The 17,246-nt window shown below is 40.6% G+C and overlaps 1 protein-coding gene across 2 annotated transcripts in view; it reads right to left on the reverse strand.

The window, feature by feature from the left end:
* PGM1 (phosphoglucomutase 1) overlaps positions 1 to 17,246 on the reverse strand; it is a 108,702-nt gene that overhangs the window by 5,539 nt on the left and 85,917 nt on the right. For both annotated transcript variants that reach the window (XM_006879769.1, XM_006879768.1), the window contains exons 8-10: positions 11,334 to 11,469; positions 7,129 to 7,312; positions 2,365 to 2,499 (exon numbers count right to left, since the gene is read on the reverse strand). In XM_006879769.1, the coding sequence (XP_006879831.1) occupies positions 2,365 to 2,499; positions 7,129 to 7,312; positions 11,334 to 11,469 (455 nt within the window). The remainder of the gene's footprint in view (positions 1 to 2,364; positions 2,500 to 7,128; positions 7,313 to 11,333; positions 11,470 to 17,246) is intronic.

Raw genomic sequence — 17,246 nt, forward strand, 5'->3', positions numbered from 1 at the left:
AATACTTCAATTGGTATACCATCTATTCCTGGGGCCTTATTTTTTGCTATTTCCTTCAAAGCAGCTTGAACTTCTTCCTTCATCACCATAGCTTTCCAAATAGATTATATACCTCATCATTAAGAAAATAAAAGTCCTGTTGGAGTTGTCAAAGATTTCATTTAATTTGGGTCCATAATCCATGCCCATTAAGTAGAAGTCAAGAAGTTAAATGATGCATTACACTGGGCAAATAGGCTGCAAAACCTTTTTTTAAAATGCTAAAGATCAAGGGGAGCTCTGGTGGCCTAGTGGCAAGAAGCTGCACAGCAATCCCAGAGGAACACGGTTCAAATCCACCAGATGCTCTGCCGGAGAAGGAGGAGCAATATCCTCCTGTACCAGTCAGATCTGATTTGACGGTACACGCACACAAAATAAAAAAACAAAACAAAAAACAAACAAACAAACAAAAATGCTAAAGATCAAGTGTGCTACTTTGAGGACCAAGTTGTGCCCAAACCATTCCATTTCTAATTGCCTCATATGAATTCAAAACCTGGACAATGAATAAAGAAGGCTGAAGAAAAATGAAAGCTTTTAAATTATGATGTTGGCAAAGAATATTGAATATGCCTTTGACTGCAAAAAAGAACAGGAAATATTTCTTGGAAGACGTATAGCCAATATGCTCCTTCGAAGCAAGAGTGGTGAGATTTTTGTCTCATTTCCTTTAGACGTGTTACCTGTAAGGGACCAGTCCAGGAGAAGGAGGTCATCCTTGCTAAAGTAGAGAGGGTCAGTGATAAAAGAGGAAGACCCCCGAAGAGATGGCCTGGCCTAGAGGCTGTAACAATGGGCTCAAATTGGCAATGATTGTGACAATGCAGGACTGAATAGTGTTGTAAATGGGTCGTGATGAGTGAGAACCAATTCAAAGTTGGTTCTCATCTGACAATAACAACAACAGCATGTGTTGTGAGAAGGAGCCCTGGTGATGCAGAGGTTAACATATTACTACAAATGACGGCTACAGCCGTCCTGCACATTTTAATTAATAAAAAAAAAGAACAACATCATTCGTATGGTAGTCATAAACAATTGGGGGGAAAAATGTGTTTCTAAGCATGGTCGTCAATTTAAAAGTGTGCGGCAACGTGTTAAAGCACCCAGCTGGAAGACAGGCATCTGGTACCCACCAGCTTCTAGGTGGGAGAACAATTTGGGAGTCTGCTCCGATCAAGATTTACATCCTCAGAAACTCTATGGGGAAATTCTGTGTATCAGAATTGACTCAATGGTAATGGGCATTTGCTATGAAGAATCTCTGGGTGGTGCCAATAAAAATCCTGTGGAGCACAGTTCTATTCTAGCACACATGAGGTCAAAGGAGTTGGAACTGACTTGACAGGAACTGGTTGGTTTTTTGTTTAACGTCTTTGTTTATTGTGAAGGGCTGGTGGAGCATACAAAAACGTGGACATTTTCTGTTTGGTCACAGAACTCTGATTGGAAGGATCTATGAAGGCACACATTGTGAGGACCACACTTTGGGAACCTCTCTGTGATTCACTGCCCCTCGTCAATCTCCTCCTAATGGTGGCTGACCTCACAGTTTTCATCTGCAGGGCCTTGGGAAGAGTTGTGGGGTGTAGTCAGGAGCCCAAACCCCCATGCTTCAAATCATTAGATTTCTTTTTTTTTCACTGAAGACACTCTGACTGGGTCATGAAACTGCCTCTCCCCTGTAACCAAATCCAGAACTAGTGTGTATTCTGTCAGTGCCAGTGATCAGTGCAAACAAAATAGCAAATAATCAGTGACAGGTCACAACGCCAGATGATTCACGAATTGCCATCGAGTCAGAATCAACTCACAGCTGACCCTCCAGCATGTTTTCAGAGGCTATAAAGATTCAGAGGCACAAAAGATTTCCTGTCTCTTTCTCTCTCACAGAGGCTGGTGGATTCGAACCACCAGAGAGATTTAACCTTTGGGTTGTCAGGGCACCAGACTACAGTACCAAGTTCCCTTTAGAGATACTCACCCTGAATCTGCCACTTATTAGGCTTGTGAATTTACAATTTAACCATTTCCCCTTCCTCCAGTTTCCTTATAGTAGGGCTGATAATGGAATCTTCCCATCTGAGGATATCCAGGTAATGGGGTTCACTTGACAAATCGCTTGGCAAATAGCAAATCTCAGATATTTGTTAGCTATTACTATTGTTATGAGGCACTGAAAGAGATTACGAAGAAGAGAGAGCACAGCTGGAATCTCGTTTGATCAGTGGCTGGAGGCACTGTTAATAATACAGGTTCAATGAAACCACAACCGTTCCCTACACCAGAAAGAATTCATAGCTCACAAGGTATGAACATTACCTGAGGGTCCTGGTAGATCTTGGCGACATCCTTCTCATAGCTGTCAATGTATAGTCGAATGGTTGCCCCTGCACTTCCAGTCCCACTCAGCCGGAAGATGATGCGAGAACCATCTGCAAAAATGAGCCGCAAGCCCTGAAAAAGATAAGCAAGAAATTTCCCCCACATGTTGGAAGGGATATAGACGGTTGGCAAATTACAAAGGGTCTGTTTGGAGACCTAATTTCATCCATACTGGATCAATCGGAGGATTAGATCCTTGATGAATGGCAGCAATTGAGCCTCATGAATCTGCTTTCTGTCAGCCTCTCAGTGCCTTCTGATAATGGGGCTTAGCTAATGCGGGAGGAGCATCCCCAGGGTCAGGTGGGAGAGTGGATCCCTGTGATGTAGTAGGACATGATGCTTCCCCTCCCCTCCCCTCCCCGCTTTGCTGTGATTTATGCACTAGTCATTTCAATTTGAAGCTTAATAACTAAGCAATGCCTCGAGATACAGACAACCCATCCCTAGATCAGGATATGGTGCATGCCACAGGACGCCCATCTCCCCTTTCTGACAAGGAAAGCACTAGAGACAGAATGGGCTGGAAACAAAGCAGAAGAGGAAAACCAGGAGGAGAATTCATAGTGAAAACACTGAGAGTCTCACAGAAAGCACAGATTGTCATATGTCAAATGACACAGGCTAACCATTACTAACTGTGACCCGGTGGTCCAATCACCCATGATGACTGATGACTTGCAGAGGGGCTCACCTGGTGTGGTGCACAGCCCAGCCTTTCTCCCTGTTGCCCTCCTTCCTTCCGGGCAGCAGCTCTCTTCCTCCTTGCTTTTTTTGCTTCAGAGCAAAGAGTTGAGGCCATGACTAGAAGTTCCATGGTTTTAGTAAAATGATGGGCAAGACAGTTGTCCAATGACCCTTACGGCTTCATACATTCATCAATTCTTCATAAAAAGAAGAAATTCAACTCACTGCCATAGAGTCGGAAATGGACTCATGGCTAACCCTCTCTCCAGTGGGTTTTTAGAGGCTGTAAATCACTTGTCAGGAGATTGCCCATCTTTCTACCACAGAGAGGCTGGTAGATGTGAACTGCCAGAGACGTGCTGCCTTTGGGATAGCAGCACAACTCCCGACAGGCTATGCTACTAGAGCTCCATTCAAAAGAGCTTTGGCTAATTTGAATGACCAGCCAGGAGGACAGACACTACTCATCTGTTGCTCATCCTCAAACCTCCCCCAAAGTTTAATTGCTATTGTTGTTGATTGCTTTCAAGTCAAGCACGACTCATAGAGACACTGTGAACAAAAGGCCTGAAGCCTTCCGATAACTACCAACATTTATCAAAGGTCATAGAATTTCCAGAGGTTCCTCATCTGTAAATCTGTAAAATGAGAAATGTGGTCTCGATCTTAGATCCAATTTTTCCATAGTCTGTAATGAGGTGTTTCAATTAAGAAGGAGAGAATGTATCTTATTGTCACTTTATATTTAGAAAAGCCTCTGCCTTCAGCATTCTAACCCAAGGGTCTTTCAACCTGACCACCCTCCTCCTTCCATCAGTGAATGTCCACTGGGTGTCTCTGACATATTCTCCACCAAGCACGTGTTCTCCTGCTGAATAAAGTACCTTTCTCTTGAGTTGCTCACAGTCTAGTAAGAAGAACAGAAAAACACTCCAAAATAATTTCCACAAGTGCTTCAATAGGTGTGAGCACAAGAGCACGATGGGAATACCTAATAGGGCCATGTTTGAGGGTCAGGAAGAATTGCCGAGAGGGACAGATGCTTAAGCTGTCCAACACGTCCTAGAGAACTTAGCTAACATTTTCATTTAGTTGGTTCCTTCCTCAGCAGGAACAAGTTTTAATCCTTGGAAAAGGACAAAAAGAGAGTGCTCCAGAGAGAGAAAAGAGAAAACATGATTAGTCAAGGACTTCCTAAGGGTTCAAAGAGGTGAAGAGCAAGAGGGGAGCATATGGTGAGAGAGGAGGCCAAGAGGACAGGTCAAGGCGAAATCATCACGGTCATCATCATGTACTGTGTTTAAGGGTAGGATTTATTCAGCTCTGTACCTTGGGGAGCTCTGGTGACTTAGCGGTAAGGAGCTGTACTGCCAACCCAAAGGCACATGGTTCAAATCTGGCAGCTGCTCCACAGAAGAAAAATGGGCAATCTCCTCCCATGTGATTTGCAACCTCTAAAAATCCACTGGAGGGTCAGCTATGAGTTAATTCTGAATGGAACAGTACATAACAACAAAATACATCCAGGAAGGAGCTCTGGTGGCATAATCCATATGGAACTTCACTGCTAACCAAAATCCACCAGCCACTCCTCAGAATGAAGATAGGCAATCTCCTCCCACATCATTTAGAACCTCGGAAACTCAGTGGAGGGTCAACTACGCTGCTTCTGGCTCAAGAGCAATTAGAAAGACAGTTACATGCAGCTGCCAGCATAGAACCAAGTACAGTGTGTGCGCTGCCTTTCTTCCTTCCTCAGGCACTGTATTTCTGTGCAAATACCACTCATATTCTGTTTCTTGTTGGTTTTTTGACAGTCACACTCTCCCTCTTGCCAGGTATTTTTGGACATCTTGTTATTGTTGTTGTGTAATGTAGAGTCAGAATTGCTGACCCTCCAGTGGGTTTTCAGAGGCAGTTAATTGCACGGGAGGTGACTGTCCATCCTTCTCTGCAGCTGGGGGCCTTGGACCACGTACCTTCAGGATTGTAGGACATTTTCTTGCCACTAGGCCACCAGAGAGCTATGCTAACTTTTCTCCCACAAGTTGAATTATAGCTCTGGAATGCTCAAGAATGTGAGGCATAATCTCTTAAACTCATTCACTTAGTGTTTTGCAAGTTTCAAAGAATTTGTACAGCCAGTTTTGCCTCATTTTAGTTTCACAAAGTGTGAGGTAGGAAATGACAAGCATTGAGATGATTTTCATTTTGCAAATGAAGACGCTGAAGGTTGGTGACAAGTGACTGCCCAAGGTCACGTAGCCTGGACAGAGAGAATCCAGACAGAATCTAGATTGTCTGACATTTGTTCTAAAATTCTTTTCCCTAACCTCCCAAATCCCAACTTTTTTTTGCCTTCATTAGCTCCCAAAAATTATGGTACTAATGGTTGTCAAAGATGAACAGTATTGTTCTGAAAATGTATCTTTGTTCTGTACTGCTGTTTTAGGGAATACTGCAAGGAATGTGCTGTGGATAATAACATTTTAAAGTGTCTGGGTAACTTATATACTTTTTTTTCTTTTTAGAAATTGTTTTTTGGGTACCATCGAGTCAGAACCGACCCACAGCTGACCCTCTGGAGGGTTTTCAGAGGCAGTTAATTGCACAGGAGGAGACTGCCCATCCTTCTTTGGCGGAGCAACTGGTGGGATTCGAACCACATGCCTTCAGGACTGCAGCATAGCTTCTTACCACTAGGCCCCAGAGCTTCTTATTTTAGAAATTAGAAGATATAAAAAAAAAATCTATACAGGATCTCATGAGGTAAAATGAAGGAATTGATTTCTAAAGCAGCAGCTCTCTCCTATTTAGATTTCTGAGTCCTTTCTGCACATGACACTCAACACTGCATCTTGCATATAATTTTGTGGGTAATAAAATCCCTATATAATTCAAGAATGAGGGCAAAGGACATTGTTAAAAGCAGGGAAAAGTAATTCCTCTTCAAATAGATCTGACTGCCTTGGAAGAAGTACAGGTAGTGAAATCCTGAGACTTCATCCTCTACCCTTTGGGCATGTTATTTGGAGGGCTCAGTCCTTAGAACAGAGAGCATTAGTGACCTAGTCTGTAGGGAAATGTGTCGCTAATTCAAAGAACAAGCCTCTCTGGCAGGGTGAATCCACCATCAGCTTCTCAGGAGAAAGATGGCCCATCTTGTTCCATGTAATTTACAGCTTTGAAATCTCAGTGGAGGGCCAGTTATGAAGATGCAATGTGTTGATTTTTGGTTTTTAAGCCTTAGAAAAGAAAAGGACATCATGCTTGGAAAGGTGGAGGGTCAGCAAGAGAGAAAGGCCCTCAATAAGATGGATTGCAATGGTGGACTTAAGCTGAGCAGAGATTATGAGGATAGTGCAAAACTAGGCAAGGTTTTGATCTCACTATGTGTCGGAGTTGCCTTTGAGCTGTGGTTCTGGAAAAGAGTATTGAATAGACCATGGACTGCTAAGGAAATGAACAGGTTCATCCTGGAGAGGGTTAAACCAGGCTGTTTTTTGTGGCAAGGATTCTGAAGGTTCATCTGGCATGCCTTACACATTTTGCAAGGAGGGACCAGTCCTTGGAGAAGGATGTTGTGCTTGGGAGGGTGGAGGGACAGCGCAGGAGAGGAAGGCCCTCTTATGAGGTGAATTGATTCAGGAACTGGGGTAATGGGTGTAGGTGTGTCGGAGACAGTGAGAGAGGCACAGGACAGAACAGGGTTTAGGGCTGTTTTACACAGAGTTGCTGTAAGTCGCAGGTGACTCGACGGCACCTAACAACAACAGCAACTCACTGGCACCTAACAACAGTGTGGGAATATCATGTGTGATTTGGCAGAAAAGCTATTAAGAGCAACTACCCTGGAAAAGTCTAGTCTAGTCAATGATACCTAACAACGCCGACAACCCTGGAAAAACAAGGCAGTAAAGACTCTCTGACCAGCAGGCCTTCCTGCTTTCCTTGAGCTGTCAGAGCTAACACTCTTGAGAGTACTTTCCCATAACCACAAGAATCTGCTCCTACCTGGTTTCTTGAAATACTTCCATCCACTGGATCACTATATTCAAAGTTATCCGCTTTTTCCACGGTGTAAACTTTGTCACCCACTGAAAACTGTTTCCCCACAAAGGAGCGATCAAACATCAGGGTCTCCAAGTCCTTCATCATTTTGTTTGCACCCTCAGCTTCCACCTCCTCATAATCGTACCTGGAAGAAGTCATGAAGTTGAGGCCCACGGGCTGAGTTCACATCCTACAAAGGTATTTTAGCACTTTCTTCATCATTCAGTTGGCCCTTCCCCAAAACCACCTAACTTCAGAAGACGCTGGCAAGCGAATGAGCTTGTCAGTCACAGGGGATAGATCAGGCCAGGAATGGAAGGATGGGCTGGAAAAATCACCAGCCTGGAGGATTTCAAGGAAGAGTTACGAGCTTCCGAATAAGGAGAAAACCTCCATCTTGGCTTTTCTACAGAATAAAGCTTTAAGGAGCTTCAAAGGCTTTTGAGAGATATTATCTAATATTTAATCACCACATCCTGAGGAGGTAGAATTAAAAGCAATGTTATCTCCAAAACTCCGCATAAATAAGCCAATGAGTCAGGCCCCTCTCTTCCTAACGCCTTGAGCTCTTTGGGGTGAGTGCTGGGACTGCCTCACATCTGGGACTTGATGGGAGACTGCTGAGAATTTGGCTATGGAGAGTTCCAGTCTCCACAGGAGCTTCTGAAAGGGCAGCCAAGTTTTCGCTGACCAGCTGAAGGGACCAGACCCTAACTCATTACATCTGAAACACTTCCATCCTTTCAGCAAGAGGGGATTCTGTTCCAAGGGCTCTGGAACCACCCTGACATGGGGGCACTGGTTAGAGTGCAAAAGGACCAGGGAAAAGAAGTACATCACAAATTCATTCCACAATTACATTTCCCCTCCAAGAACTGTTCTTGACTTCTTTCTTTTGAGGTTAAAGACTCTTACAAGTGGCTTTTCTTGACCTAGTGGCATAAACATTCTTGAGAGAGTTATTTTTCAGAGGCTCAAGATAGCAGAGTCTATATTTACTTGCAATAGTGAAACAAACATGATATGTGCAAGATGACACCTCTGAGACATGAGAAATACCAGGAATTAAGGCCAACATACTCTGGCTCCAGGATTCTATGAATCAAGGACAAAACAGTCCCCTTAATCCTGAAGTCAGCTCTTTTCCCCAGTTAAAATGATAAACAGCAAGAAATTACAACCAGGTGTTTGTGCTTTGCATCTGTGACCTTTGGGTGTTCAAGGGAAATGTTCTATAAATCCTAGGCACAGAGGGGTGTAATGGAAAGAATCTGGGCTTTGGAATCAGACAGAAGGAGCTAGGAATTCAGCCTCTGTGGGTTACTAGCCATGGGACCATCGGCAAGTTGCTTCCTCTCTCCCTATGTCAGTAAACATCAATAAAAGTTTTAAACAAAATGAAAAATGGTATTTAGCAAAAAAGCACTTTTGTTACCTTTATGAATGGTATTTTGGAGGCTTAACTGTTCAAAAATGCCAGCTTTAAGGATTTTATTTTGCAATACTTGTAAAGCAGTTATCTTTTAAATCAATACATATATATTAAAGCACTTTCAAATGGAGACTTTAATTCAAGAATGAACCATTCTCTGAACCTCCTAACCTTATTCTGTTCTGTTCATTTATCAGCTCAATTATCAATCTACCAAAAGGATATACACAGTGTTTACTAAGAGGTAGGCATTTGATGAATGATACCAGGAAACATGAAAATTGGCACGTTCCTGTCCTTGTGATGGGTTCATGACTGCAGTGCTCTATTACTTGGTTTTTTCCAGCTCTTAAAGTAGCTCACTATTGATGTTATTAGGTGATGTCTAGTCACTTGTGACTCACAGTGATACTTTGTACAGCAGTTCTGAAGCCTGCCCTGTCCTGAGCCAGTCTCTCTGACTCTGACACACCTCCCCACATTATCCCAGTTACTACGTCAATCTATCTCATCCAGGGTCTTCCTTTCCTGTGCTGTCCCTCCACCCTTCTGAGCACGATGTCTCTCCAAGGACCAGTCCCTCCTGGCCATGTGTTCAAAGTATATATGAGACGGAACTTCACAATCCTAGCTTCCAAGGAGAAACTTGGTTTTACCCTCTCCAAAACAGACTTGTTTCTTCTCTTGGTGGTCCATGGTATGTTCAAGACTCTTCTCCAGCAACACAACTCAAAGGCATTGATTCTTCTTCTGTCATCCAGAGCATCCAGCTTTCTGATGCATAGCAAGTAATTATGAAGACCATGGCTTAGATCAGGTGCACTTTGGTCTCTAGACTGACATCATTTTTTCTCAGAACTCTGGAGAGGTCCTTGACAGCAGATTTTCCCAGTGCAAATAATATTTTTATTTCCTGGCTGCTGGAGCCAAGAGTGTTGATTTTGGAGCCAAGCAAACAGAAATTGTAAACAAATTGGCCCAGTGGTGAGAATATTTGTCTTCTTGATGTTGAGCTTCAATCCATATTGAAGACTATAGTCTTCTGCAGCAAGCACTTCATGTCCTCCTCAGTTTCAGCAAACAAGATTGTATCATCTGAATAATGCAGGTTGTTGATGAATCTTGCTTCAATTCTGGTGGCATGTTCCTCCTCATAAAGCCCAACCTCCTGAATGATCTACTCCACACATAGACTGAAAATGTATGGTGAGAGGACGCATCCCTTACACACTCCTTTCCTGATTTTGAACTATGTAGTGTTTCCTTGCTCTGTTCTGACGACTGCTTCCTGGTCTAAGTGTAGGCTTTGTATGAGAACAATCAAGTGTTCTGGGATTCCCATTCTTCTCAAGGTTAGCCACAATTCCTTGTAATCTAAGTAGTCAAATGCATTTGCATACTCAATGAAAGAGACATTCCTCTGGTACTCTAACATTAGTGATAATGTCTCCAGTGCCATGACATTTTAAAAACCAAGGTTGCCATTTCTTTCTCATTTTTCTTAGTCTAGAAACTGCTCATCAGTACGCAAACTTCCACTGACAGATGAGTTGTGGTTGCACATCAAGTGCACTGACTAGGAATAGAACTTTAGTCTCCAGCATGGAAGGTGAGAATCCCACCACTGAACCACTACTGCCCCACTGCTTTGTGGCACCGGATAGTATTATGTTTTATGTCTTCCACAAAGAACAAGTTGAGGGAAGAGAAAGTTAATAAACTTATACAAAATAGTTAAAGGGTTTCTAGTTGAGAAACCCAAAGTGCTTAACTATCTAGATTATCTAGAGATCATAGACTATGTAATTTGAGTTATAATGTTTAAAATTTCTGGTTAACTTACCCATTCCATAGAAAAAGCAACTCACATTAAGACAAATTACATTTATACATTTCTTACAGATTAACAATGTATCAAATATTTGTTTTCTAATGTTTCCTTCCCAGAATTAGAATTGTGAGAACCAGGAGAAAAAAAAATAATATGGTAGGTTTTCACACATATATTGGAGAAAAGGCAAACTGGGAAAGCATTACTGACCCAAAAAAGATACCTAATACATAATATTAATTAATAATGATTTTGGAAATAAGAACATGCACAGTAGGGAAGAATTACTACATTTTCTAAGTGTTTTATTCCCTGCTAGACTCTAAGTACCTGGCAGAAAGTAGATAAACAGTGAGTGTTTGTTAAATCAATGAATGTTTAGCACATAACTTTTGCGGATCTATTTTAATGACTGAGAAAATTTTACTTGTACTAAGTTGGGGTTTTTCTTTCCTAGAATTTAAGGAAAAGCTCTTTTTCAGACATTAAGTGGCCCCAGAGTTAACCAAACACTTGCAAAAGCAGGATCTCTTTAATCCTAAAACGAACTAGGTTTTTGTTCTCATTTCTACAGATTAGAAAGCTGAAACAGAGCAAGACATTAAACAACTTCCTAGAAATAAAATTTTAACTCATGCTTCTGTATCCTACCACATCCAAGTTTAAAATGCTTATAAAGTATTTATTCTATTGAAAATGTTAATAATGTTTTGAGCTTCATTCTTTATGGCTGACGTAACAATTGACTTCATCTCAGCTTTGACAAAATTGTTTAAAAACTTCTTCATTAGTAGAGGCTGGATGGATTAGGGTTTCGTTGCCGCTATGCTAAGAAAGACTTTAGATGTAGGAGAATCCTCCCAGCCTGCTTTCCCACTCATCCTCAGCCAGGCTGCAGCTTACCTGGTAAAGAAATTTCGGCCATACTTTTGCCAGTGATCTTTCAGAATGTCCTCCACGCTCTGCTTGCGGGTGGCTAGGATGGAGAGCCAGGCAAGTACGGCCCACAGCCCATCCTTCTCACGGATGTGGTCAGAACCTGGCAGGGGGAGCAAGCAGCTGTGATGAACTCAATTTCTCCAACATGCTTGAGAATAAACCCAACAGTCAGCAAATGAAATAAACTAAAACTTGTTGTTGAATTGATTCTGACTGACAGGAGCCCCACAAAACAGAAATCCCCCAGGGTTTCCTATAGGCTATAATCTATAAGCTATATATATTTATATAGCCTATATTATACATATAGGCTATAGTATATATATTTCCTATAGGCTATAATACATAAGTATATTGCATCATATTTCTCCAACAGAGCAGCTGGCAGGTTCAAACTGACAACCTTTTATTTAGCAGCCAGGAATTTAAAGCACCATGCTACTGAGCCTTCTCACTATGTATATAGATCCAACTAAGAAAAGCCACACACTTTACTGAGGATTTGGACCTATGGTTAGAATTATATATTAAATAATATTCACTGAAAAAAAGTTGATGCTTCCCAAAGTAATTTAGATATACAGGTAAATACCAATAAGAGGTCAGTGGAATAATTTGGTAGAACTTTACATATCAATTATAAAGGGTGAATGTGAGAGAGAAAAAAAGGAAGGGAGGTGGGGAAAGGCAAACAAACCAAACTACCAGCAAAGGAACAAAAGTTGTCATCATGAATTTTCAGCCTAGTAGAAAAATAAGGGAAAAAAAGAACTTAGAAAAGCCATCAGAACATATGAGATTTGAGAAGATGATAAAGAGTTCTCTTAAGCTTGCTGGAAAAGGACAGACTTTTTTTGAAATGGTATTTGGAGAAACAGCTAAAAAGAAATTACTGTTTTATCCTAAAAGAACCCCAAACAAACCGACACTAAGAGGAATACCAGATGGATTAAAACTTCAAACATAAAAATGGAAAACATATAAAAACCTATGTTGTTGTTGTTGTGTACCATCAAGTTGGAAATCGACCCATAGCTGAGCTTCTGTGGGTTTTCAGAAGCAGTCAAATACATGAGAAGAGACTGCCCATCCTTCTCCCTCAGAACACCTGGTGGATTCTAACCAGGTGCCTTCTGGATTGCAGAACATCGTCTTGCCACTAGGCCACCAGAGCTCCCTTACATAAGTATTTTCTAAAGTCTTACAAAGTGGTAAATACATGTAAATGCAGAATTCATAAAGGGGAAAAAATGGATGTATTTATCTACCTTAAAAGTAGCATTTATATACAACAAAACTAACATAGATCAAGTTAAAGCATCAATGACAAAATAAAACAGAAGAACTACTTTTTCAGTGTAAGGTAGGTGTTTAATACACTTACAGAAGAAAACCTCATAATAAGAAAAAGGCCAAAGTTCAATAGAAAAACCAGCATAAGAAATAGGTATCACATCCATGTTTACTGCAGCTTTGTTCACAATAGCAAGGAGTTGGAAAAAACCTAAGTGCCCATCAACAAACAAATGGATACAGAAGCTGTGGTATAGTCAAACAATGGAATACTACGCTGCATTGAAAAACAAGGAACTCATGCAATATTATTCAAAATGGGGGACCCTGGAGGACATTATGCTGAGTGAAATATCTCAGTCACAGAAGGACAAATGCGGCATGATGCCACTGTTGTAAAATAGGACTGATATCAGGGTTGGGGGGAGACTGAGAAAGATGGGTTCAATACTGTATACTGCACTGAAACAGATAAGGGAGAAAACTGTTTAAAAGGGGTATGTGATTGGGTATTTTTGTCATGACAGGAGTCCAGAGCAAAGGCTGCATAGTAGAGTGGACCTGGGGGAGGGTTTGTAAAATGATGAAAGAATTTTTCTTTTACTTTTCCAAGAGGGTAGTGTACTGGAGTGAGGGTTGGGAGGGCAGAAAAGTGCAACAATGAATGAATGGAAACCCAAAGTCTGTACATTTTCATTGAAATTAATAAGTATTTTTTTTCAAATTGCGTGCATTAGACAATTTATTGCCGCAAAGACAGAACAACAGCACCACCTTAACAAGGGTAGAGAGACTGTAAAACATCTTCTCGCACCATGTCTTCGCTGCAAAACGTGTACTCAGTCCTGTCTTCACCACTTTGCACAGTATGAAATTAATAAGTATTTTTTTAAAAGAAATATATATAAGTAGAAATATATAAAGATAAGCAATTAATATAATAAAAACCTGGTGTTATTCTTAAGATGAAAAAAAATAAAGTTAAAACCATATAAGAAACTATTATTTGATTGGCAAATAACGCAAAATTTAAAAATAAGAACAGCCCATTATTGGGAAAGGTGTAAGAGAAATGGGAATTCATTGTGCTTTTGGTGGGTATGTATACTGAAACAATCCTCTGTAAAACAGTTGGGAGAAAAAAAAATCAAAGTCTAAAATAATGAACCTAAATCTGGCCTCAGTAACTCCAATTCTAAGAGATCATTCTTAAACCAACAGGGATTAAACAGTTTAAAATATGACATATCTGTCCCTTCCTAAAGGCCTTGTTAAAGTCTTTTAACAGAAGTACCTCCTCTGGATATATTTATATGCATTGTCTTTGGCAAAACTGAATGAAAAGAATTTTTTTCTAGTAGCTTTTTGTGGAACAGAACTTCCAATTTTTGCTTTTAAATTCATTAGTCTGAGGTGGCAAGGGGAGGGGGGAGCATAATAAAACCAACCAACAAGGATATATTCAGTGTCATTTTCTGATTTTTGAATAGAAAACTACACTTTATAATAATGCATGGCACATTGCCATGCCCTGAACTTTTAAAGTGTCTGAGTCTTCTTAGAACTGTCACAGTGCTGATTACACAGTAGGCATGAATGCTTCCTTCCTCCTCTTCATGCTTTTAGACCTAGCTCAAATATCTTCTCCTCTCTGTAAGATTAGTGCCCTGCTTTCCTAAACACTTAAGAGCTTCTTTCTCTTTGCCTATAGCAATGGACTCAAATCATGTGGTGTGCCACCACCCTTCTTGAGCCTCAGTCATTGTTTTATGAATCTGTCTCACAAGTAACTACCAGCTTCTTACAGACAATCTCATTATCCATGTAACTCACCCAGCACATAGAATATGATAAATAAGTGTGAAGTGTTCAAATGAATGAACAAATTAATCCACTCCCACATTTTCTCTTCCTTTTTGTTCAGGGAACTTTGATGGCAAAGTCATACTGCCAACACAAAGGCCAGAGCACTTTGGTGGTTTGAAAAATGGACCATCTCCTCCCATGCTATCTATAAAACTCAATGGAGGGTCGACTATGAGTCAGTTCTAACTTGACAGGATTGAGTCTGAGTTTTTGTTGGTTTTTTGGGGGAAGACTTTTGTTTCATAAACTTATGACTTTTTCATTCACAAGATTTTCTCTGATCATTTTCTTCACAAGATAGTCTCTTTCCATTTTTAGAACCAACTGTCCTTAAAATTGGATATTGGCCAAACTAGACCTATTGGGCAATATTTTAGCATTTTGAAAACAGATTTTGGAAATGTTTACCTGGTTTTATTATCTATTTTCCTTTACTGCTATTTTAAGGAACAAAATGTTAGCTTTCTACCTCTTAACGGCATTTGCAAATAATGATATGTTTTGGCAACAGTTCATCCTAAGAAACAAGATTTTGGCAGCTTTCCCAATATTCTGGGAATTCATGACAGCAGTATAAAGCCTGGAATTATTTGTCTCTGCTCCTCTGGGTTCTTTCTTCTCCTCCCCATTTTTCAGACTAGGCTCACACAAAGCAGAGGGTGCAGTGTTTCTTTGTACTTTTCTTACTCTAAGGAAGAGATCTGAACTTCTCGGTAGAAATTACAATAAAATCTAAAAATTTTACCCAACTCTAATCATGATAATGAAATTACACCCACAAATTTATCAGCAAAATATATACCCTGAATAAATAAATTAAACACATTTCTATTCCATTTTCAGGATCATCTACCTTCTGCACAGTCTGAATATCACTAATCACCTTGGATATATCAAAACACAATTTATGATTAATATTCAAGAAAGCTTATGAGTTTAATTTCTTTAGTGTTCTATTGAACAATGACATATTTCCAGTGGACAATAATACAATGGGATGTGTATATAAGTGTGTTTCTTAAGCTCTTGTTTTTGTAGTTGTATTTAAGAGGAAAATGTTCTACACTTGAGTTATAAAGCCTGAATTTGAGGCTCCGATATTTAAATGGATGCTTAAATTTGGAAAATTCATTTGAATTTTCAAAGTATCTTCAACTGTAAATTGGAGACAAAACCATCTCTTTCACACAGATGCTGTGTTTACTGATAAAGTAGGTTCTAGAAATATCTATTTGTTATATAGATGCAAAATAACATTTTGAACAATGGAAAAAAGGTAAAATTTGTCATGAAGATGATTTCCCATGACCTTATTAAGGTTTCAAACATAATGCTCCCTAATTGTATATACTGAGTGGTTGGGGGAACCAGGAGAACTCTTTTCTCTGGACAATAAAGAAATGTTGTATTGTTTTTCCTTCATCCTCCTTGATTTTTCCAATAATGTAGATTACTCATAAATGTTTTTTTCCTTTTATTTAAGGAAAGGGATAGGAGGTAAGATCATTTAACTGTGAGAAAAGATAAACCCGTCCAGCCCCAGTTGCACAGAGGCAGCAGCAGACTTTGTACTGGGCCCCTTCCTGCTTGGTCCAGCCTGACAGCAGGGGAATTTCGCCCTTTCAGCATCTTCTAACACCTGTCACTCTACTTCGGCCTAATCAGCACCTTGTGATAAGTACAAATTCAGATCAGTCAGGGCACATTCTGGGTTTTAGCCAAGAAAAATGTCAGCCCTTGTTGATGGAGCCAAGAGCTAACAGATTAGAGATTAAGTTGCAGTTACCAGTATAGGCACCTCAGGCCCAGAAGCCAGCCAGGCCTGAGGTCAAAAACATGGAGGCTCAAAACAGCTGCATGGAGTTCTCTGGAAGCACTAGCTGTCTGCCTGCCTCTGATTTTTAACCTCCCTCTCTGTTTCTTTCTCATCTCCAGACACTTGAACATGCTGCTCTCTTCTGTCTGGAAATTTCCATCCCATATATCAGCCTGGCTAATATCTCTTGCAATTACTTTCCATGTCAGCCTCATCCATTATTCCTTGTCTCTCTCTAAGTACCCTGTACTTAACCCTATTCTATCATTACTTGTCTGATCCCACCCTAGACTATGAAATGTATTCCGCACTAGTACCTGGCATACTGTCAGTTCCCGAAAAGGACTTCCCAGAGCATGGTCAGAACTCAGAGGCTCAGCAGACCTGTGCTGTCCACTGTCCTCTTCTCTCCTTCCTCTACACAGATGATTTCACTCTGAAACAGAGTCTTCTCTAGAACACTTCCGCACCCGGGAGGTTCATCCCTAAGGCCTCCCAGACTTTCCATTTAGCAATTAATTCTGCATTGTCCCGTAACTGCCCCTAGAAGTCTATCTTCTTCCCACAAGGTGTCTGTGGAAAAACGTAGTAAATGCTTGATGGGCAGGAAGCATGCATTCCCTTAACACAAACTTCACTTTACATTCAACAGAATGAATCAGTGGTCCTCATGTTCTAAGCTTATAGATAAATATGAAGATGAAGAAGACATGGCCTCTGCCCTCACAGAGGTGCAGAGACATACAGATGAGGGAGGCAGGTATCCAGTTAATAGTTTAACTGTGGAAACTACAGAACAATATCATTGCTTTCACATGCAAGCAAGATTCTACTGAAGATTATCCAAAAACGACTGGAACAGCACATCAGCAGAGAACTGCCGGAAGTCCAGGCTGGGCTTA

Source organism: Elephantulus edwardii, unplaced genomic scaffold, assembly GCF_000299155.1.
Source record: "Elephantulus edwardii isolate Elephantulus edwardi_28Jun2011 unplaced genomic scaffold, EleEdw1.0 scaffold00005, whole genome shotgun sequence".
NCBI classification, from domain to species: domain Eukaryota; kingdom Metazoa; phylum Chordata; class Mammalia; order Macroscelidea; family Macroscelididae; genus Elephantulus; species Elephantulus edwardii.